The sequence below is a fragment of the Chrysemys picta genome, chromosome 7 (genome assembly GCF_011386835.1).
Source record: "Chrysemys picta bellii isolate R12L10 chromosome 7, ASM1138683v2, whole genome shotgun sequence".
NCBI lineage: Eukaryota > Metazoa > Chordata > Testudines > Emydidae > Chrysemys > Chrysemys picta.
In genome coordinates, this window is record NC_088797.1 from 71862357 (window position 1) to 71884702 (window position 22346).

Below are 22346 nucleotides of genomic sequence, written 5' to 3' on the forward strand. Positions count from 1 at the left end.
TAATTCCGAGTGGCTTAAAGTTAGGAGCAGGAAGCAAAGAAATAGCTTGTCTAATTGAATGGGAAGGGGGTTAGGTAATGAGTCTTGACATAGACAATCATAAAAAAAAGGAATATAGGAGCACTCAGTCTAGTACTACTCTATAAAATTACTAAACGGGAATGAGCTGGGGGAAGTAGTGCATGAAATTCTCTGAAATCATCATCAGAGCGCAGATAAGTGGTTTAAAAAAATGGGCCATGGGATAATATCCTTGACACAGGAATATATAGAATGGTCCCTTAAGGTGGCAGCACGTGCATTTTTGATTAACAGTTTTTAAAAGGAGTTAATTTTTTATTTGTAGGAGGAAAAAATGAAGCGGGCTAAAATCAAGCCCTGAAAAGACTTGTTTTATGAGGAGACATTTAAAAGAAGTGGCTTGTCAGCTTAGAAAAGAGATGACTGAGGCAGGCTATGATAGGGGTCTCTAAAATCATGAATGGTGTGGAGAAAGTGATAAACGACACTTCTGTATTCCCTTCACATAATACAAGAACCAGGGGTCACCTGATGGAAATTAATAGGCAGAAGTACTTCACACAACACAGTCAACTTGTGGAACTTGTTGCCAAAGGATGTTGTGAATTCCAAAAGTATAACTGGGTTCAAAAAAGAATTAGATAAGTTCGTGGAGGATAGGTCCATCAATGGCTATTAACCAAGACAGTCAGGGAAACAGCCCCATGCTCTGGGTGTCTCTAAACCTCAGACTGCCAGAAGCTGAGACTGGATGACCGGGAATGGCTCATTCAATAACTGCCCTGTTCTGTTCATTCCCCCTGAGCATCTGGCACCAGCCACTGTCCGAAGACTGGATACTGGGCCAGATGGATCATTGGTCTGACCCAGTATGGCCATTCTTATGTTTGTAATGCTGCTTATTAGAAGGTAGTACCTCATGAGAGGCAGTCTGCAGAGGCTAAGGTACAGGACTGACAGTTGGGAGATCTGTATTCAGTTCCTGGCTCATCGCCAATTTGTTCTGTGGCCTTGGACAAGTCAGATACAAACAAGTGGTTATTACTGTAATTTAGGGTTGCCAGGCATCCGGTTTTCAACCAGGGAGCACCCTGTCAAAAAGGGATCCGGTCAGCACCATAAGTGGGCTGTTAAAAGTTCGGTCGGTAGTGTAGCAGGGCGAAGGCAGGCTCCCTGGCTCCGTGTGGCTCCTGGAAGTGGCTGACATTTTCCTCCAGCTCCTAGGCAAAGGCATGGCCATGGGGGCTTCTCGTGCTGCCCCTATCTCAAGTGCTGGCTTGAACAGCATGGCGGGAACAGTGGCCAATGGGAGCTGCAGGGGTGGCATGTGCGGCTGGGGGCAGCATGCAGAGCCGCCTGCCTGTGCCTCTGCCTAGGAGCTGGAGGGAAATGCCATCCGCTTCCGGGAGCCACTTGAGGTAAGCACCGCCCAGAGCCTGCAGCCCCTCCCGTGCCCCAGTCCTGAGCCCCCTCTCACACTCAAACTCCCTCCCAGAGCCCACACTCCAACCTGCTGCTCCAGTCCTGAGCCCCCTCCTGCACCCAAACTCCCTCCCAGAACCTGCACTCTCTCTTGCACTCTGAACCCCCCAGCCTAGAGTCCCCTCCTGTATCCCAAACCCCTTATCCCCGGCCCCACACCAGAGCCTGCACCCCTAGCCGGAGCCCTCGCTCCCCCGCACTCCAACCCTCTGCCCCAGCACAGAGCACCCCCACCCACTCCAAACCCCTCATTGCAGGCCCCACCCTGGAGCCTGCAACCCCAGTCAGAGCCCTCACCTCTCCTGCACCCCAACCCTTGCCCATCCCAGTGAAATTGAGTGAGTGAGCGAGGGTGGGGGAGAACGAGCAAGAGAAGGAGGGGGGGAATGGAGTGAACAGGGGGCGGGGCCTTAGATAGGGGTGGGGCATCAGGATGGGGTGGGGCAGGGGGCAAGGGTGTTCAGTTTTCTGCAATCGGAAAGTTGGCAACCCTACTGTAATTCATGGGGTTCTGGTCTATGATTGAGGCTAGTAGTGCACTAGGTGCCATAAGAACCAGAATGAAAAGATCCCTGCCCCACAGAGTTTATAATCTAATATGGATACTTACAGACAGACTGAGGGAATACAAGGAAACAATGAGACCATATTGGTCAGCGTGACAGGCTGCTGGTGTGCTGAGACCACTGCCTAATTGTAGTCAAGTTTTTTTGTAGGCATGACAGCAAATGATGAATTTGAAGGAGGATAATCAGGTAGGGTTGTGGATGTTTATGGGGATCTCCTCCCAAACGTGAAGGGAGGAGCATGGGAGGAAGGCATGAAGGTGCTTGTTTGAAAATATAATAATTGCACAACGGAGGCTACACTTATTGACCTAACAGGCGTGGAATTTGACACTGAATGAGACATGATGGCTAGGGTGGGGATAGGCTGTAAAGGGCCTTAAGAGTGACAATAAGCGGTTTATGTTTTTGGTGCGGTAGAGGCAGAAGCTGGTGGAGGGATGCAAAGGGGGAGGTGATGTGGTCAAATCAAAGGGCTACGAGTGATTTTTTTTATTTTTTTATTTTTTTTTTTTTAAAGCCGCATTGTGAATGGGTATAAGTGGAGCAAGATTGTATTTGTCAAGGCCAGAGAGAAGGACGTTGCAGTATTTGAGATGCAAGATAAGAGCCTGGGTGAGCATTTTAGCTGCATTGGTGGATAGGAAAGGTGGTATTTTAGAGAGATTATTTTGGCATAACCCGCAAGACTTAGATCTATGTAGCCCAAGGTCCAGTGTGCTTCAACAGCAGCCCTGGGAACTACAAGTTGTGGACCACAAACTGCAGCATGTTGGGAGAACATCCTGGTTCCTGCCAGGATGTACCCTCTGTTCCCCCAGCAGGAGGTCTCAGCACTGACTGAACTGGGAGCACATAGCAAGCAAGCAGAGAGGAGCTGCTGAACTGTAATCCTGTTCTATGTTCTTTACAGAATAAAGCCTTGTTCCTGGTGGCTTGTCTGAGTGGGTGAACACACACTGACACACAATACAGAGCACAAAGGAGCCTAAGGTCCAGTTTCCAAAAGTTGTGTAAAAAGTCACAAGACAGGCTTCCCCTATCTTGAACAACCTCATACTGGACAAGTGAACAGGAGAAGGGGCATGTATAGCCTGGATATGACAACGTAGAAAGAGGTTTGAGTCAAAGATGGTGTCGAGGTTACATGCCTGTGTTGTGGTGGTGTCCACTGTAACTGCGAGAGGACCTGGGAAGGCTTGAATTGATCATCCACAAGAAGATGTCGGGGAGAGAGTGAGAGGCTCTGAGATTTTGGTTTGGACAGAAAGAGACAAGCCTGGAGTAGGGAGGTAGATCTGCACATCGTCAGCATGTGGAGATGGTAGTTGAATTTGTGTTGTGCAGATGAGATTACTGAGAGGGAGAGACGGACCAAAGCCATCTATAACCCCTGTAGAAAGCTGGGCGAGAAGGAGTATCCTCCAAGGACATGCTAAAGAAGTGATTAGAGAGGCAGGAGAACTAGCATAGTACAGAGTCACGGAACCCAAGGGAGAGCAAGATTTAAAGAAGGAGAGCATGGTCAACTGTCATCAAGGAGGATGAGGATGGAGTACTGGTTCTGAGCATTGGCTAGGAAGAGGTCATTAGATTTAGTTTCTCTGCTGCAAAATGGGGATACGATGCTAACCATCTCAAAGTACTCTGAGATTTAAAGAGGAAAACGCTATAATTATTATTTTAGGCCCTGATCTTGCAAACATTTATTTACATCCTTTTCTTTATTCAAATGAGTATTCCCCTTGAAATTAATGGGATTATTTATATGCGTAAGTATTTCAATATCTGGGCCTTAAACCCAATGTACATTATTTTCAAGCACATCTGTTGCTCTCTGCCTTTTATTGTTGCAAACTCTTTGTATCAACATTCCAGAATCACAAGTCCAAGAGTCTGGGGATGAGATGTCTCAGATCCATTCATCATTAGAGTACCTAGCACTAGCCACAGCTGATGGTCAGGCCTGATCCTGTGACGTGCTTAGAGCCTCTTCAGAGGTATTCACAGAGAACTGAGTGGATTCAGCACATCTCTGAGAGATGTTTTCCCCCAGGACAAGTTTAAGGCACACATGTGGAATGGCAAAGAGGGAACATGCACTGCCACTGCCGAGCCATGTGGCTAGTCAGAGAATCTCATTCTCTAGTTGCGCTATAGAGCAGATATCCTTTGCCAATACTAAATTTGCTTAACATTAATGAAAACTGTAGGTGATGCTTCCTGAAATCAAGACTTTTTCCTGTGTCCCTCAATCATTGTGAGTCTTTGTCCTATGTTTTTGTTTCTTCAGTATGGATACAATGGTTGACCTCACATGAGGAGAACACACTTATACAGAACTTTAGAGTCCTAACAAGCCTTTCTGTTCCTACAGGAAATGTAAACTTAATTCTCTTCTATCAGATTATTTTTATGTTATGCTATAACAATTTTTTCTGAGAAGAGGATTGCTGTTCTATGTAAGCCTATACACATACAGAGACTCATAAATACATTCTCCTATTTACTTTATTATATGTATTTATGGTGATTATTTCAAAGGAGGGTGAGGGAAGCATATTATTTCACATTGGGAAGTCTTGTTTTCGTTCCTGATTAGGGTACTAATCAAATTTTCTTTATTCTTTTCTGTAGCTAGCTGGAGTTGCTTTCCTTGCAGCCGGGCTTTGGGCATGGAGTGAAAAGGTAAGATTATGATAGACTGTTGATGTTGCATTAACCAATTTCTTAAGTGTTTTTTAGCTTCCCATCCTCAAGAAACAATAAGAGTTAAAAACAACATCTGAGCTAAATTCTTAAGGAAAAAAATAATTTACTACTTTCTAGAAAGTCCTAGTTTTTCCCTTCATAGGGATGGTTGTGTCTGTAGGGCATATGTACAATACACAGCACAGGTATAATATCTCTCTTCTATTTTGCTAGTTTAACCTTTTCTCCCCTTAAAATCCCTGTGTTAGTCACCCCAGCATTACGCCATTCTTTTTCCATTTGCCACTAGGAATGCGCTGGACTAAATATGTACAGGTATACATTAATCTACTAAGTGTGATAGCTGGAACCATCATTGTGTTGATAATGGTATGCTTTAGTCACATGTTTTTGACCTTTTTTTCTTAAAATTTCTTTCTGTTGCTACCAACATTGCTGTGACTTGCTTGTGATTGGAATTAAACAACAGGGTTTTGGAACTGCCAGTGCCTGGTATACGTATTGTTGACAGGGCCGGCTCTAGGCACCAGTAAAGCAAGCAGTTGCTTGGGGCAGCAGATTTGCAAGGGGCGCAAGAATCCAGCATGGGAGCTGAGAACCAACAGGGAGCCCTGGGAGCTGTAGTTCCTTGGTTAGCTCCCTGCCTATAGAGCCAGCCCTGGAGCAGGGAAAGAACTACATTTCCCAGCATTCCCTTGGCCACTAGCAACAGGAAAAGGTGTGGGAAAGGAGTATGGAACTGAAATCTGGAGCTTGCTGTGAATGGTAGGAACAGAGCCAGCTCTAGGTTTTTTGCCGACCCCTCCCCCCCCCTTCCCCTGCCCATACCCCATGCTGCCCCAGCTCTGGCCCCCACCTACACTCCCCTGCTGCCCCAGCCCTGGGCTCTTCTCCCCCCCGCCCCCGCACTCCCTGCTGCCCCAGCTCTGGCCCCAACCTGCACTCTCCTGCTGCCCCAGTCCTGGGCGCTGCCCCAGCCCTGGGCTCTCCCCCCAACCGCAGCCCCTGCCGCCCCAGCCCTGGGCTCTCCCCCAAAGAAGGAATTGGCGGGGACTAAATGGACGGTTCACCTTTCTATCTGAAGCCTAGCAAGGGAGGTATGTGGATCCCACTAGAACTTAAAATGAAAAGTAAGGGAGGGGAGGCTCTGGACCTGGGCAGCTTTAGATACGGTACCAGGCACTTAGGAGGATTTCCACTTCTGAGCCATGGAAGCAGAAATTGACTTTTCCTCTCCAGATATAGCTAATATTCAGAAAGGGAATCTAGCACCTGCCTTCCAGATTTGAAGACCCTCAAAATTCAGGAGTGCTCAAGCTCAATTTGGGCAGCTGTTACTTCATTTCCCCCAAATCAAGCATACTGATCCACTGTAACTTGCTGTAGAAAAAGTAGAATAAATTGAGCAAGAAATGCTTCCCAGTGATTATTAGGACTGGAATTGCTATTTTTAATAGCCATTGCTTTTTTTTTTTTTTTTTTTTTTTAAGTTTTAGTTTTATTTGTTTAAAAGGAAGACCGTGATAGTGCATTCCCCATAGAAACAAAGAATGGAACAAAAGAATAATAAAGGTACCTCAACTTTTCCTCATTTATGTAGGACAGTCTTATAATATGCATCCAGATATCCTCCAGTCACACAAGCTGAAAATTGTTCCACTTTACTGCATTTCTGTAACCATATGGGAACCAATCCTGTCTGTGTTCTGTGCACATCCAAAATTCCTGCTGAATGACCCGCCCTGGGAGCGAGTTACCAGTGACCCAGGGCTGGGGCAGCAGGAGGGTGCAGTTGGGGGAAGGGGGAGAGCCCAGGGCTGGAGTGGGGGGCAGCCAAAAATTTTTTTTCTTGGGGCAGCAAAAAACATAGAGCCGGCCCTGATTGTTGAGTTGCAATAATTGGTAGTGAAGATGGGATATTTGTAGGGGAAAAAAACGTGAGCCCTAAAAATATTGCAACTTCTGTTAACAAACTTTATTTTAGACTCTACTGTAGAGATGCAATACACCTATTTGGGTTATCTAGTCCAATTCCTTGCCAGTAAATCATCTTATTGTACACCACCTAGAGTTTTTTTTATCTAGTCAAATTTTAAATGAGATGAGATTTCCCCCACTTGATGTGCGAGATTATTCCAAAGGCTAATAGTTGGGAAGCTTTTCTGATATTCAACCTAAATTTTCCCCTTTCTTAGGCCTTGTCTACACTATGGGGGTAAATCGACCTAAGTTACGCAACTCCAGCTACATGAATAATGTAGCTGGAGTCAGCGTAGCTTAGGTTGACTTACTGCGGTGTCTACACCGCTCTGGGTCAACAGGAGACACTCTCCCATTGACTTACTTTACGCGTCTTGTTCTGGTAGAGTACTTTACGCGTCTCGTTCCGCAGAGCGATCTGCCGTCGATTTAGCAGGTCTTCACTAGACTCGCTAAATCGACTCCGAGTGCATTGATTGCTGTAGCGTCGATCCCCAGTAAGTTTAGACATACCCTTAATTTCTTCCCATTACTCCTTAGGTGTGGTAGATAACTGAGATATCTATTCCCCATCTCACTTCATATGCTGTTGAGGAACTGCTAAATAGATTTGAGAGCAAGGGCTGGAATTGGCAAAATTAAAACATTATTGGGAGAAAAAGCACTTATTGGAATTTGAGTTACAGATTTGACCAACAACTGAAGTGAATTAGATCTGAGAAGGATGAGGCAAAAAAAATCTTTTCCTTTTAATTGGTTAAAGAAAGACATGCCAAACATGCACATCTAAGAGCTTTTCTGTCTGTTTTCTTAATTCGCCTGTCTTTTCATATACAGTAGGCCAGGGTGATATTACTTAGAATCATGAAATATAGGGCTGGAAGGGACCTCGGGAGGTGATTTATAGGCCAGGGGCTCTGGCTGCTGATGTGGTAGCGATTGTGGTAGTTGGGAGCCCCGGGCCCTTTAAATCGCGGTTGGGGTAGCAGTGGCGGCGGCCAGGAGCCTAGGATCTCTGGCTGCTGCTGGGAGCCCCGGGCCCTTTTAAATTGCCGGGCTCCTTTTGGCCCCCTCATCAGCAGCCCTGCCAGTACGGTCGTCTGTGTACCGGCTCTTACCGGTATGCCATACCAGACCGGACCAGCTTATTTTCATCTCTGAATGATAGTCACCTTTTTCACAACTGCCTCACATTGTTTGCTTACATTCAATGTGTGTAGGGTTACCATACGTCCGGATTTTCCTGGACATGTCCAGTTTTTTGGTCCTCAAATCCCCGTCCGGGGGGAATTGCCAAAAAGTCAGACATGTCTGGGAAAATAAGGAGGGAGGGGTCGTGGGGCTTGGGTCCGGACTGGAGCCGCTGGGACCGGAGCCGGCGCCGTTGGGGCCGGCGGGTGCTCGGCTGCCAGCCGGCGCCGCTCGCTCGGCCGGGCCGGAGCCCCTGGGGCCGGGCCGGAGCCCCTGGGACCGGGGCTGCTTGGCCGCTGGCCAGCGCTGCTCACCCAGGGCCGGGGCCGCCGGCTGGCGCGCTCGGCCGGAACCAGGGCGGCGCCCCAGGACCCGAGCCAAGCCGGGCCGGAGATGCTGGGGCCAGAGCCTCTTGGCCGAGGCCAGCCGCCGGAGAGAGCTGCTCGGCTGGGGGGGCCGGACTGGGCCGCACCTCCTCGTTCCCCCCAGCCCCAGCTTACCTGCTGCCTGTCTGTTCGCATGGAAGCAGAGGAAGGAGAAGAGCAGGGGGGCAAAGCGTTCAGGGGAGGGGGCGGAGTTGGGGCGGGGCCGGGGCCCCATGGAGTGTCACTTTTTGGACACTTAAAATATGGTAACCCTAAATGTGTGATCTACTATAACTCTTAGATACTTTTCTGCAAGTACTACTGTCTAGTCAGTTATTCTCCATTTTTATATTTGTGTATTTGATTTTTGCCAGCCTATCTACTGGTTTTGTTAAGAAGTTTTCATTTCATTGGTGTTGGACAGACATGCTCTCTAAGCAGCAACCTTGCTCAGTATGTGCATGTTAAATACAGACAAGTATGAAATGTTTGCTTCCCTTCTTAGTGATTATAGAAATCCATTTGAGCATTTTCAGGGGTTCAGCAGAAGCCATGTATGTAATGGGGCCTATTCTTCCTTCATTGTTTTGGAAAATGGAGAAAGTTTGAGCTAATTGTATTATAACATACAAGGTTTTCCACTGTCAAAAAAATGTAAACCATTAATTTGTTTTGGATTTCTCCCTGTTCTGATAGGACTGCAGTATGAAACCTAGTTCAGTGTATGAGACCATGCTACTTCCTGTTATGCATTTCCTAGTCACTCTGTGAACATTGTAAAGATAAACAATTAACAAAACTTTCTTACCTAAATTCCATTTTCTCTGAATGTTATGAGAGATTTTAACGTAATTAACGCTTTTCTGTATATAAAACACAAATAGTTCTTGAAGAATCTGCATTCTCTTCTTAAATTTAATTAAGCTCTTCCTATGCTATCCACAGTTTAAAAGAGGTGCCTAGTATTGTAATTACAGAAATGACTAACGCATAACCCTCTCCTTCTGCCTGATGGCTTATACAACACACTGAGTTTGTTTTAAGGGAAACGTTTGCTAAATTTATATTCTTACATTGTAAATTGTTAGATCTCTTTAATAGTTCTGTAATTTTTTCATGTGGCATTCTGCTTTCCCACCAGTTAGCTTTTGCTGTTGGTACTCCCAAATCTTGACAATGAGCAGTAAAATACCTAAAGTCTGTGTCTTAAACATTTAAATGACCCATAAGCTGTGCATGTAGTTAGCTACAGATAAGATAAAACAACCAGTGAGGGTACATCTACACTACAGCGGGGAGTCGATTTAAGATACGCAAATTCAGCTACGTGAATAGCGTAGCTGAATTCGACGTATTGCAGCCGACTTACCCTGTTGTGAGGACGGCGGCAAAATCGACTTCTGCCGCTTTTTGTCGGCGGCGCTTACTACCACCTCTGCTGGTGGAGTTAGAGCGCCGATTCGGGGATCGATTGTCGCGTCCCGTCGGGACGCGATAAATCGATCCCCGAGAGGTCGATTTCTACCCGCCGATTCAGGCGGGTAGTATAGACCAGACCTGAGAAAAACTAGTGTCTAAATCCCTTGATGTTACTGATATTCTTCAGCGCTGGTGCAGATGAAGTGTGGATCTGTCCTGTCTACTTGCCTGTGCAGATGGAACTCTGAATGTACAGTAAAGAAACAACTCCATGAGCTATGATGCTGCAATAAACTGGGGAGATAAATTTGTTTATAAAGCAGAACAAAGTTCACCAACCATGGAGGTGGATGTGGGAAGAGTCAAGGAGAAGTTCTGAACTCTCCCTGAATGCAAACAGTTAATCTCATCCAAACGTATCTGGCTCCTGCATAATTCTGAATTCCTCACATTTTTTCCCTCCAGACAGAATTAATTCAGCTTGATTCTTTAGCAGGGATTTTTATCATCTGGATTCATTCCTAATTTTTCTATCTGGGAGTGAGTGCCAGAGTCCAGCCTGTTCTACTTTTTTCCCAAAACAACCTTTGTTCACAGGAAAACCTCATCAAGGCAGATCGTGCTTGAGATGATGACTGGCTGGGAGGAAAAATGAGTTCAAGGTGGGGAGAAATGAGTAGAAAGGTTGTGGAAAGCTTCATTAGTGTGCAAACATGTTGCTAGTAACTGATGGTTTCCATTGCTCTGTGGTTGTTGTGCAAAAGCACTGTGTTATGCCAGAGTTTATGTTGGTGCTGCTTCCCCATTTGTGGGTTCTGATGAGTCAGGGCTTAAGAAAGAGTAACTCAAAAAGGCTGAAAATGGTAAATGTAGATTCCAGGTGTATCCATTGCAGAGAATGAGAACATGTCTCCAGTAAAAACCGGATGGACAACTCACTGCTTCAGCTAGCAAGAACACTTTTTATATTCGACGTTCATAGTCATGAGAGAATCTATATCAGGGGTCGGCAACCTTTCAGAAGTGGTGTGCCGAGACTTTATTTATTCATTCTAATTTAAGGTTTTGCGTGCCAGTAATACATTTTAACGTTTTTAGAAGGTCTCTTTCTACAAGTCTATAATATATAACTAAACTATTGTATATAAAGTAAATAAGGTTTTTAAAATGTTTAAGAAGCTTCATTTAAAATTAAATGTAAATGCGGAGCCCCCCCCGGACCGGTGGCCAAGACCCGGACAGTGTGAGTGCCACTGAAAATCAGCTTGTGTGCCGCCTTTGGCATGCGTGCCATAGGTTGCTTACCCCGATCTATATATTCTCAGTGACTTTTTGGAATGGAGAATGCCCAGGCTATGATAATTGGTCAGAGTGAAGTCTAGCATGCAACTTGCTTCTCTCTAGTTCTTGTACTTTTTGACAAATGCTGATTAAAAGTAAAGTTCTGTTAGCATGTTACTGTTGCCAACCTGGCAGCTCTAATTAGAGCCCAGTCTGGCAGTTTGTTTTTAAATTATAGAGGAAGGTGTAATAACTCTTAAATATCATTGGGGTGCTAGCCATGTCCAAAAAGCAGCAACCCATACCCACAAAATTTCCCTAAAGCAATATCCTTTCCTTATATTTACATGCTTATTAGAGGTTAGTATTGAATCTCTAAAATCCTCCTTTTGTGATGTGTATTTTTAGTTGTTCCAGCACTGGTGTGTCTGTTGAATAGCAAGATGGCAATATACAATACTTTGACAGAAGTAGGCTGCTTCTGTGAATTATATTTCTGAATTCTCTGCGACCTCTCTTTTTACTATTGGATTTAGTTTGGTTGAGAGAACCACACATCTTCATTTCATGGCATAATTGCCAGCACTGCTTTGTAAATGGCACTCTATAACCTGTTGATCTTTACTCATTTTTTCAGTATAGAGTGAAAGACCGAGGTCTTCCTCAGTTTAGAATGGTTCTTGTATTCATATTGCTGGTAACTTGTTGGAAACCTTCATGCTTTTACAAAGTTGGCGACCACATGGATATCACCAAAGATCGGTCTTGTAATTCCACTTTTCTGTGACCTGTCTCTCTTAATAAAACAATACTAACCTTGGTTTGTCCCATGCTCTATTACTATATTAAAAATTATTGCAATTATGCTCTTATTTACTTTCATCCATCTAGAAAGATCATCTTTGTGTACATTTATAACTGGTTGTACACTTACATTTTGTATGTAATTTTTAATTAATTTCTATTATGGTAGTGTTAAGAACCTCAGCACAGATTGGGCTTCATCATACTAAGTCCTATGCAAACACATAACAGAAAGATAGTCTCATAGACCTCATGTTCTAAGATTAGGCAAACTACAGTAAGCGAAGAGGAGGAGGATGAACAAGGATATAATAAAGATAGGTGCATAAGCTAGTCATAATGGTCAATGAAAGCCAAAACAGTGTTGTATTTTGGTATGGGAAGGGAAGTGTTGCTAAATAACCGTTATGTGTTCATGTCCTCATATGGTCTCAAGGAACTATTAATTTGATGTAGGTTCCCCTGTAACACTGGCATAAGATTGTTTGTTAATACATTGCTTTTCCTCAGTTTGCAGCAAGATGTCCAAGGAGACACCCAAAGCATGGTAGGAGTCGAGATGAATAGAATTCAAGAGTACAGCAAAATGTCTTGAGGGGAAAATAGCCATGTCTCTCAAGACAAAAACATCCCTCACAGATCTATCATCTGTAACCGGTTCCTTAGCAGCTGTGATATTGTTCAGGGCTTTAAGGTGGGAAAAGGTGGTTCTGAAGCGTGAAAGCTCCCTTGCTGATTGCCACACTCAGCATGCTAATTGTTTTGCTGTGGCCCTAGTGAAATCCTATGGCTTGAAGCTAGGTGGAAATGCTGTGATGGGTCCAGGCTTTTAGCACCATCTTGTGGTAGCCTCTTTAGTTGAAATCTCCATGAAGATTATTTTTCTGCAAAGCTAGTGCTCCGTTGTGAGTTTTCTGTCACCTTTTCTTACCTCAACTCTGCTTCAACTAATTTGCTGTGCTGGATGAAGAACTGGTGTCTCTGATCAAACACCTATTTATAAACAATTTTCCAGGAAAACCTTGTGGTGTGCAAGCTTCCCCTAGGCCTAGAGGGTCACGTGCAAAAGGTGTTCATGGGCCTTGTGTAACCAACACACCTTCTGTGTGTGGTGTTCTGCCCCATCTAGTGGCACCGAGACCACTTAGAGAGCAATTAATGAGTGTGCTCTACAGCCTTAGCTAACAGCCAGTTGGCTTTTTAGCTCATGTGGTGGTAGAGGCTCATGCACTAAGCTCCAGAGGGCCCAAGTTTGATCCCGCCCGTTGATAAGCAGGGTCTGTCGGCGTTACAAGTGGGGTCTTATCTGGGATTTCAACTGGGAAGAGACTGAAGCTCGGGACGTGCTTCCTCAGCTAGGGGAAGTATAAAGCAACAGAGGGTCCTGTGGCACCTTTAAGACTAACAGAAGTATTGGAGCATAAGCTTTCGTGGGTGAATGCCCACTTCATCAGATGCAAGAGCACCACCTGCATTCTCTAAGACTCTAAGTGGCACCAAGACCACTTAGAGAGCAATTAATGAGTCTGCTCTACCCCTTACCTAATAGCCAGTTGGCTTTTAGCTCATATGGTAGAGGCTCATGCACTAAGCTCCGTTCGATCCTGCTTGCCCATGACCAGGGTCTGTCGGTGTTACAAGTGGGACAGAACACCACACCCAGGAGGAGTGTGGGTTACACTTGCATGTAGACTTTTGTCTATGCACCTTTTACTCCTGTTCCAGAATTTCCTCTAAAACATCAATGTGGCATTAGTGGCTCCTCCATGCTTAATTTTTTATTTTTTTTAAGTGCCTTTGCATTCCCTTTACTGAAAGCCTGTCCTAGCTCTAATTTAGCATAAGACAATAACAAAATAAAGTAGACTTTTTTTAAAATAAAGATTTCACACATTTGAAACTCTTCTCTCCCGGATAGTTTCAGCAGCTCTGCCTACACAAGGGTAAAAGAAAGCTTACATTTGTGGAAAGTTGACATAAATGTGCATAGGTGCAGATTACCATGAATCAGAGTATTTTTTTTTCTAGCTTTCTGTGTTTCCAGGTGTGAAATGGGAGAGGATTGGGCTCTGCCATGTCTTCCTGGGGTAATCTCACTGTCTCATTCCCTCTGGGGCAGAAAGGCATCACACTGCTCTCTTTCCCTCTGAGCTTCCCATCTCTCTTCCCTCCCACTCTGTCCCTTCTATTTTTTCTGGTTTGTTGGGTGACCTGTGGGGAGGCAGGTCAGGGAGCTGGAGAAGCTGAAGGTTAGGGAGGCCTGGTGTTTGGATGGCTTAACCTTTGTGGGACGTATCTGTAGGTATAATACACAAATTAAGCATGTGGAAGATTGCATATTAAAAATTTTCCGGAGAGTATTTCTGTGTTATAATGGCTATTTGCAAATACATTGAATTAATAAGCAAGTAATGAATGCAGGAGGAGACAGAAGTAGAACTTGCGGGGGGGGGGAATAAAATACAACTCCTGATCATCAAAAACGTGCTCATTTTGTTTACCTATTTTCCCTTGTGATGATTCTCTTTAGGGTGTATTATCTGATCTCACGAAGGTAACCCGTCTCCATGGCTTTGACCCGGTGGTACTTGTCTTGGTGGTTGGAGGAGTGATGTTCGTTCTGGGATTTGCTGGTTGCGTAGGAGCATTGAGGGAAAACATCTGCCTTCTGAAGTTTGTAAGTAACTTGGTGGTGCTGTATGGTGGCTCAGGGAAGAGAAAGGATGGTGTCACAGTTAAAGGAGAACTGCTAAGTGAAACCAGACATTTGAATTAAGAGCAGATGTGTGTGGTCAATGTTCCTGCTGACGTGGCTGGGGCTGGTATCCAGAACAGCAGTACATTTAGACTTACCTCTTTCTTTCTCTTACGTTCTGGTATTGGAACACATTCCAGAAGTCTCACTGCAACCCATAGCACTTGTAATGTCATAAAATTAGGCATTCTAGGATACCTTCAATGAAACAGGAAATGTTGAAAGGATTTTGTGGAAAGTTTTTTTATAATTTTTTTTTCTTTAAGTTAAAATGCATTTCTCTTTTGAATGGTTGGTAGGTGGAACTGTAGGACCCCAGCACAGAAATCAGTGCTTAACTCAGTTTTAATGTTAATGTTACACTGGATCCAGAAGCTAACTGCTAAATTGAGAAAAGAATTGAAACAAAAATCCAGCTAGCTGCCTTTGTCAGGACCATTATTTTCATGTGTTGCCATCTCTGACTGGCTTATTCCTTTTTCATTATCTCTGTATTATAATGGACTATGACACAGTGCCTATGTTCCCTGCAGACTTTAAGACGACCAAATAAGAAGATAACTCCACCTATTGTATGTTTCTTCCCCCTGTGTTTAATTTAATTGGCCTTGTGTCTTGATCAGATTTGTACTTTGTGAGCATTTTACTGAAGTCCTTGTATCTACTTTTAATTGAGTTGAGACGTGGTTATATTTGAAATAAGAGTTTTATAATCTATGTCCAGTGACTTTATTTTGCAGTTCTGTGGAGCAATCGTACTTATATTTACATTGGAGCTGGCTGGGGCAGTGCTGGCTTTCTTGTTCCAGGACTGGGTGAGGGACCGGTTCAAGGAATTCTTTGAGAATAACATTAAATCCTACCGAGATGACATCGATCTACAGAACCTCATTGACTCATTGCAGAAAATTGTAAGTCATCCTTTAACTTGTCACATTTTCTTCCTCTTTTTCACCCTAAGAACAATCTTAGTCTTTTGAGGTTTTCCAGTTGTTGGGATAGCATTTCCTCACAGGAGACTAAAAAAAAAAAAAAATTACTTACGTTCTGCCTTCTTTGGACTGCCTTGATTTTACTCAATGGTGTCAATAGCTGTGTCCCTCCAGTAAAATGAAGATTACTCTCAATACCTTAAAATAATTCTGCAACCAAGCAAACTGCATAGCTGTTGACTTAATTGTCACATTGCGTTTACGTGGACTTAACTGTCCATGTACACGGACACAGTGCAGGACCTTTCTGTTTCAGAAACCTAGACCTCTACCACTTGCCAAAGGAGAATATCTCAAGTATAGTGGTATTGGGTCTTATCCTCAATGGGCCAGTCTCAAAGGGTACTTCTTCCCTACAGTTAGCCTGGGTGATCAATGCCTGGGAGCCCAGGTTAGCCTAGCTCAGGGGTGAGCAGCCATACTGCAAAGCCCTACCCGAATTACTGTGCACTCACCTGCATGTATTACGAGGACTTCTGGGGGACATGCCCCATGGGCTTTTGTGCTTCAGTAAGCTGAGCTGCTCTCTGGTTCTTTCAAAATTATTTGTTGGAGAACTTCTTTGCCCTTCTGGGTATGTGGGAAGGCATTGCAGGCCTATCAGCTCTCAAGTGATTTAGCTTGTGTCCTGCAAAGTTGGCAAGTTACCAGTCTCACTGAAAGCAGAACCTGGGCTCTAACCCTGGGCCAGCTAGCCCAGATTGAAAGCACCACTATACTCTGATGAGAGATCTGTGTGTATGGCAGGAGGGGAGTTAAGAGCAACACCTGAGCAAGAGCCCAGGTCACTCTGTGCAGTGAAGGCCTATCCTAAAGAGTAAGACAATTCTACTAATGGGAGTGGTGTTAACATCCCATCCGTTAGAGGACAATTGCATGCATGCACACACCAGGATATTACAAGGCCTACAGTAATAACTGAGTGATGGTTTCTAGATCAGTTGGCCAACAGCTTCTTACCATAATGTATGCAAGGCAAAGAACACCTCTAATGCTACCCATGTGCTCAGTAAGCACTTCATCACGGACAAACTTTCTAATAGAACTTACACAATGGTTATTCTTTGATGTGATCTCACACAGGCTGTAGTGAAGGGGGTCAACTTCCTCTGTCCAGTGTTTTCCCCCCATGGCACAGAGGATCTTTACAGGCAATTTCTTTCCATCCTTTATGGGCTAAGAACCAGAAATCAGTCTCTTAGCATCGCTACCAGTTTCTGAATCCTTGGCAATCTTGCACTTGCCTTCCACTTGGATGGTTGATGCAAGTAGCGCCAGCAACAGCTTCCCCTGCCCCAATGCTCTTTTTGTCCATTCCTCCAGGTGTTAACCACTAGATGTAGAAGTGGTTAAAGACTATCTTTCTGCGAGCTCAGATAGTCATGTAGACCCTTGGAGATGTTCTAATTCTCAGATTTCTACACTGGCAGATGCCATAGGCAATTTGTGCAATGTGGTGCTCTTTAGTAGACTTGATTAGGTCACCACAGCTCATTCTTACCTGCTCACAATGAGTTCTCAGCATCAGTAAATGTCTCAGCTCAGCATACTATTTTCATGTTTCCTGGTGTTGCTATTGATCCAGGTTTAATGCAATGAGACAGGCTAATGTGCTAAGCTGATTTACAGGTGAACCCTTATTAAATGCTCTTAATAAAAATAAAAATGCTAAATTTCCCCAAAAGAGAGTTCCACAGCTTGATTATCAGGCTAAGAAATGTGGAAATAACAAAGCCAGAAAATCTCCAAATAAGCCTCACTCACCCACAGTGGTAACAGTTAGGCAACAGGGAAACAACTTGACATCCATCACTAAATGTAGCTCTGTAAGATTGAGGAAACCCTTCAAGAAGGTACTGCCGTATTCTTTCAGTGCCACGTTGAAATCTGTCTTCTAACTAGGCATGGGCCGACTTGCAGTGCCTTCAAGATGTGACTCTGGGATAGTGAAAGAGCTTTTTGTATACAGCTCATTGCACTGACTAATGCAAAGTCATATTACCTTGTGGCTTACATTTGAGCAGGGTTTCTCCTTTATAGCCTTACCTTACTTGCACAGACTGATTGGCAGTTTTAGTAGGTGCATGGCTTCTAGCAGTGATTTTTTTGGGAGGAGGGGTGGGGGAGAAGTGGTAAGGGAGAAGGGGTGGATGAAAAGGCGGAAATCCACTTACTGTTGTCTCCAAGTTATGTACAACCTTTGAACTATATTGATATAAGGAAGTAAAAGGAAGGTATTGACCCAGAATAATTTTTAGCAGTTTTCCCCCCTCCTTCTAACCACTATTGCAAATCTTTTTTCCTCCAAAGTTTAATGCATTTTTTCTGAATTGCCCAAACTATTGTGACACTGTCCATTCTAAAACACTTATTTTCCAGTGTTGAGTGTTGGATGTTGCTGTTCCTGAAGTTATTGTTGTTTAGTTTTTTCTCTCTAATGGAACACAGTATATTTGGTCCACACTTCCGATAACATTTTAAAATTATAATGGAGACTTTTGAAAATGTCTTGTTTCATTAACCAGGCTATTTTCTCTGGATCAGTAAATTTGTTTGTTCGATTCTTTGTCTTGTTAGCTCAAATTATGTATATATCTATTTGGTGAAAACATTTCAGGAATGTGTTTCTGATTAAGCTTTGTGAATTTTGTGGGTTTTCTATACAAATTTCACAGTAAAATGGGGATGGGAAAATCCTACTTTGTAGTGGAGATTTTAAGTGTTTAATTAGTTTCATAAAACACTGACATTTTGGGAAAGTTCAATCTCTGTAACATTTTTCTATATTTGCTAATGGCAAATGCTTGTGTAACTGGTCTGTAGAGGGTGGGACAAAGTTGTACCCCATAACTATTCAAAATTTGCCAGCTGTAGTTTTGCTTTGCTTAACAGTACCTCATCTAAAGTATATAAACACATAAATTGCTTGATTAATATGAGAATGAAGCCCTCTTTATATAAAATAGGTACAGCATGAGTGGACAGCATGGTTTCCATAATGTATCTACCTGCAGCCGGTGGGATCAACTCATAGAAGTGAAGTGATATTTCATTTTCTGAGGCCAAGTCTGTCCATAGCCTTTCTTCTGATTCTACCATTTAGAGTGCCAGTTGTGATGACATTTCTTGTCATGTTGATGTCTGTCTCCAGGAACTGGATGGAAGTAACAATTTTAACAGATACCATGGTGTAGAGCAATGGTTTTCAAACTGCGGGTCGCAACCCAGTACTGGGTCGCGGAATGTAAGGCACTGGGTCATGGCAGCTCCAGTCAGGACCGCCGACCGGGCCGTTAAAAGTCCCATTAAAAGTTCTGTTGGTGCTGCCCGGCTAAGGCAGGCTAGTTTCTATCTGTTCTGACACCGCACTGCACCCCAGAAGCGGCCAGCAGGAGGTCCGGATCCTAGGCGGGGAGGCAATGGGGCTGCCCCCACTCCGAGCACCGGCTCCCAGCCAATGGGAGCTTGGGGGGTGGGGGGGGGGTGATGCCTGCAGGCAAGAGCCACACAGAGCTGCTTGCGTGCCTCTGCCTAGAAGCCGGATGTGCAACTGGCCGCTTCCGGGGTGCAGCACGGTCTGCGGTGCCAGGACAGGCAGGAAGCCTGCATTAGCACCCCTGCTGCTCTGCTGACTGGGAGCCACCCAAGATAAGACCGTGCCCCAACCCCTTGCCCCAACTCTGAGCCCCTCCCAAACCCCTCATCCCCAGCTCCGTTGGGTCATGGGCATCAACAATTTTCTTCAACTGGATTGCCAGAAAAAAAGTTTGAAAACCACTTTTGTAGGGTAAGCAACATGGTGCTGGATACTAGGGACTTCAGAATTCTAATTCTTGCTTGGCCATTGATTTACTCTGTGGCCTTAGAAAAGTCACTTTACCTCTCTGCCTCAGTTTCTCTATCTGTTAGACAAGTGTTCTCTGCTCAGTTTATCTCACAGGACTATTATGAAGATGAATTTCTTTATACAGCACTTCTAAGTTTTTTTTTCTTCATCTGTTGCAGAACCATTGCTGTGGTGCTCAGGGGCCAGATGACTGGGATCTTAACATTTACTTCAACTGCAGTACTGAAAGCAAAAGTCGTGAGAAGTGTGGGGTCCCCTTTTCCTGCTGTGTTCCTGATCCTGCTGTGAGTTGTTTCCTGGCTTTGTATTTCTATATTATTATTGGAGAATTCTGAAGGGATGTGCTTCCTGAATATGCTGTAATGTCTAGGGTTTTAAGAAGAAGGGAAATAAAGATTGGGAGGAAGAGAGTTTATTTTCCAGCATATTTTCTCCTTTTCTATGTGTTTGGGAGTGGGAAGAGTATGAAAAGACCTAAAGAAAAAGAACTGGAAGAGTAAATGAAGATGATGGAGGGGAGAGCCTCTGAGAATGTATGCTACATTTGCTCCTATCTTGCTGGAGAATCTGTCTCGCTGTACATTGCTATTCCAGATTCCGCAGAGATCCAAAGAAACCTTAGTCTATTGCTGACACACACAGGTGTCAGAACTAGAGAAACTATTTTTGTATCCCTGAAGCCCGTGGATGATGGGTTTAGATATTGTTTTGTTAGAAATCCATTGTTTCCTTGAGTTCCTGGTCTCTTGTTCCCAAAGCTGATGGGATCTGGGAGTTCTATCTGAGCAGTGTGCTCAGCCCCTAGGGTGAAGGGTCTTAAAACTGTTCTATACCCACCCTTGTGATAGATACAATAGCAAGGACTCACTGGCTCTATTGATAAAATGAGTAATCATATTGGCCTCAGTGGGATTTATGCGCTTTAGTGCTTTGCTGGATTCGGGCCCAAAAGCAGTTGGTCTGGCTTGCTTGCCTGGCAGTGACATGAACCTTGAGTTGGGCATGAGGACTGTAGGATCTCAGTGCTTCAGAAGAGATCTGAAGGACGCCCCTCTCTCACGGCTTGTGTTTTTGTGTGTATGGTGTGTTTTTGTTTTTGTTTTGTTTTTTTTAATAGCAATCTGAATTAGTCCCCCTCAGTTTGATTTCATCACAAACTGTTGTTTCTGGCATTCGCTACTCTGAAACACCTCTTTGCACAAGATGCTATTTTTGGCATTTAATTCCTATAACTGCAAACTATGGTAAATTGACAACTATAATTATGAAACAAACAGGTTTTCATTTTTATTTTATTTTTCTTTGCTTTCCTCTTAACAAAACTGTGGTCTTGAAATGAATCTCAGAATTGCTCACACACACAAGTATCTCTTTATCTATTGAGGCCACAAATAATTTCAGTAGTCTCTGTGCTCTGTAAGGCTTAGAGTTCAGTATGCTTCAATATCCAGTCCTATTTTTAGGGTTTGTTAGAATTTTAGAGTCTGGTTACTTGGTAGACTTTTGAACTAAATGCACTAAAAATAATCCAGGTCAAATAGCTTGCGATACGTAGGAGTCCAGCTATTAGCTGATCAGAATCACAAACATGCCACCAAAAGGGGGAAGAAAGGGAGCACGACTGGCTTACAAAAATCCCCTGCATTCTTGTGTAAATAAATAGGCTGGGTTTTTTTTTTTTAAATCCCTTCTTCAAAACGTTCAACTGTTGTTGCCTGGGACTTCAGCCACACAACTCCATAAAGCTGGTTGAAGTCAGTTGGCTGAAGTGACGCAAGTTTTTGAAGGTGTAGGTATTTGGTCGTTAGCCTTTCAAGAAGTAGGTGTTGGAGATGTCTGCAGAATAGTGATACAGCTGAGGGGGCTGTAATTTATTATGTTGGGTAGGCCTTGGTGATAAAAGCTGAGGGGTGGAAGAAACAAGTTTGTAAGGATATAGTGGGGTCTATAAAGTAATGGGATAACATATCCATGTACTTCAGCATGTATCATGGTCTTCTAAAAAGATAAGCTTTTAAAAAAACATGAAATTGTGGAGCATGAACAGAAGATAGAAAAGTTCCCTCAGTTGGTGTTGGTTGTAGTTTGATCATGAGTCTTCTAACAGATAAACATCTTCCTGTCAACTCAAGCTGGTAGGATTATATTAATATTTCTAACTTTTTCCCCCCCCTCCCAGCAAAAGGTTGTGAATACGCAATGTGGATATGACATCAGAGCACAGGTGAGCATCTGCTACCCACAGTCTTGGTGTTTCTAACTGGTGGTTGTTCAGATGTGTGATCTAACACACTGATAAATTAGATTGGGTCACTCTTTTAAAAAAAACTTAGGCCAAAATATGTATCTTTTAAATTTGAGAAACTAAGAGTAATAGTCAGTGTTTATTCAGGACCTATAACATAGAGCAGCAAGGCAAAACTATGAGAACAAATAACCGTATGCTGGTCTATACCATCACCTGCATGGAAGCTGCTCTGGGAATTTCCTGTACCCAGTCAGAGGGTCTCCCTGTACTAGGGACAGGGGGAGAGAGACCGTGGATATGATCAGGAGTGGTGCCAAGGTTTTTGGTGCCCTAGGCGGGGGTCCTTCCGTGCTCCTGGTAGTCGTCAGCAATTCTGCAGTGGGGGGGTCCTTCGGGGCACTTTGGCGGCAGGTCCCGGAGCGAGTGAAGGACCCGCTGCAGAATTGGCGCCGAAGACCCGGAGCACGGAAGGACCCCCCGCCGCCAAATTGCCGCTGAGGGCGGCAAAATGCTGCCCCCCCAAATCCTGGTGTCGCCTAAATGGAATCGCCGGCCCTGGATGTGTTTCATCCGCGGGAGGTGGTGAGGTGGGGCTGTTATCACTGAAAGAAGAGACTCAAAGTTCAAGTGTATTCTAAATAAGTTTCTACACTTCTGGTTATTTATCTGAACTTTTGAAGGGT

General features: G+C 44.1%; 1 protein-coding gene across 4 annotated transcripts in view; it reads left to right on the top strand.

Moving 5' to 3' along the window:
• TSPAN14 (tetraspanin 14) overlaps positions 1–22346 on the top strand; it is an 83452-nt gene that overhangs the window by 55977 nt on the left and 5129 nt on the right. For all 4 annotated transcript variants that reach the window (XM_005293956.5, XM_005293957.5, XM_065551792.1 and 1 more), the window contains 5 exons: positions 4707–4757; positions 14352–14498; positions 15317–15487; positions 19574–19699; positions 21595–21639. In XM_005293956.5, coding sequence (XP_005294013.1) covers positions 4707–4757; positions 14352–14498; positions 15317–15487; positions 19574–19699; positions 21595–21639 — 540 coding nt within the window. The remainder of the gene's footprint in view (positions 1–4706; positions 4758–14351; positions 14499–15316; positions 15488–19573; positions 19700–21594; positions 21640–22346) is intronic.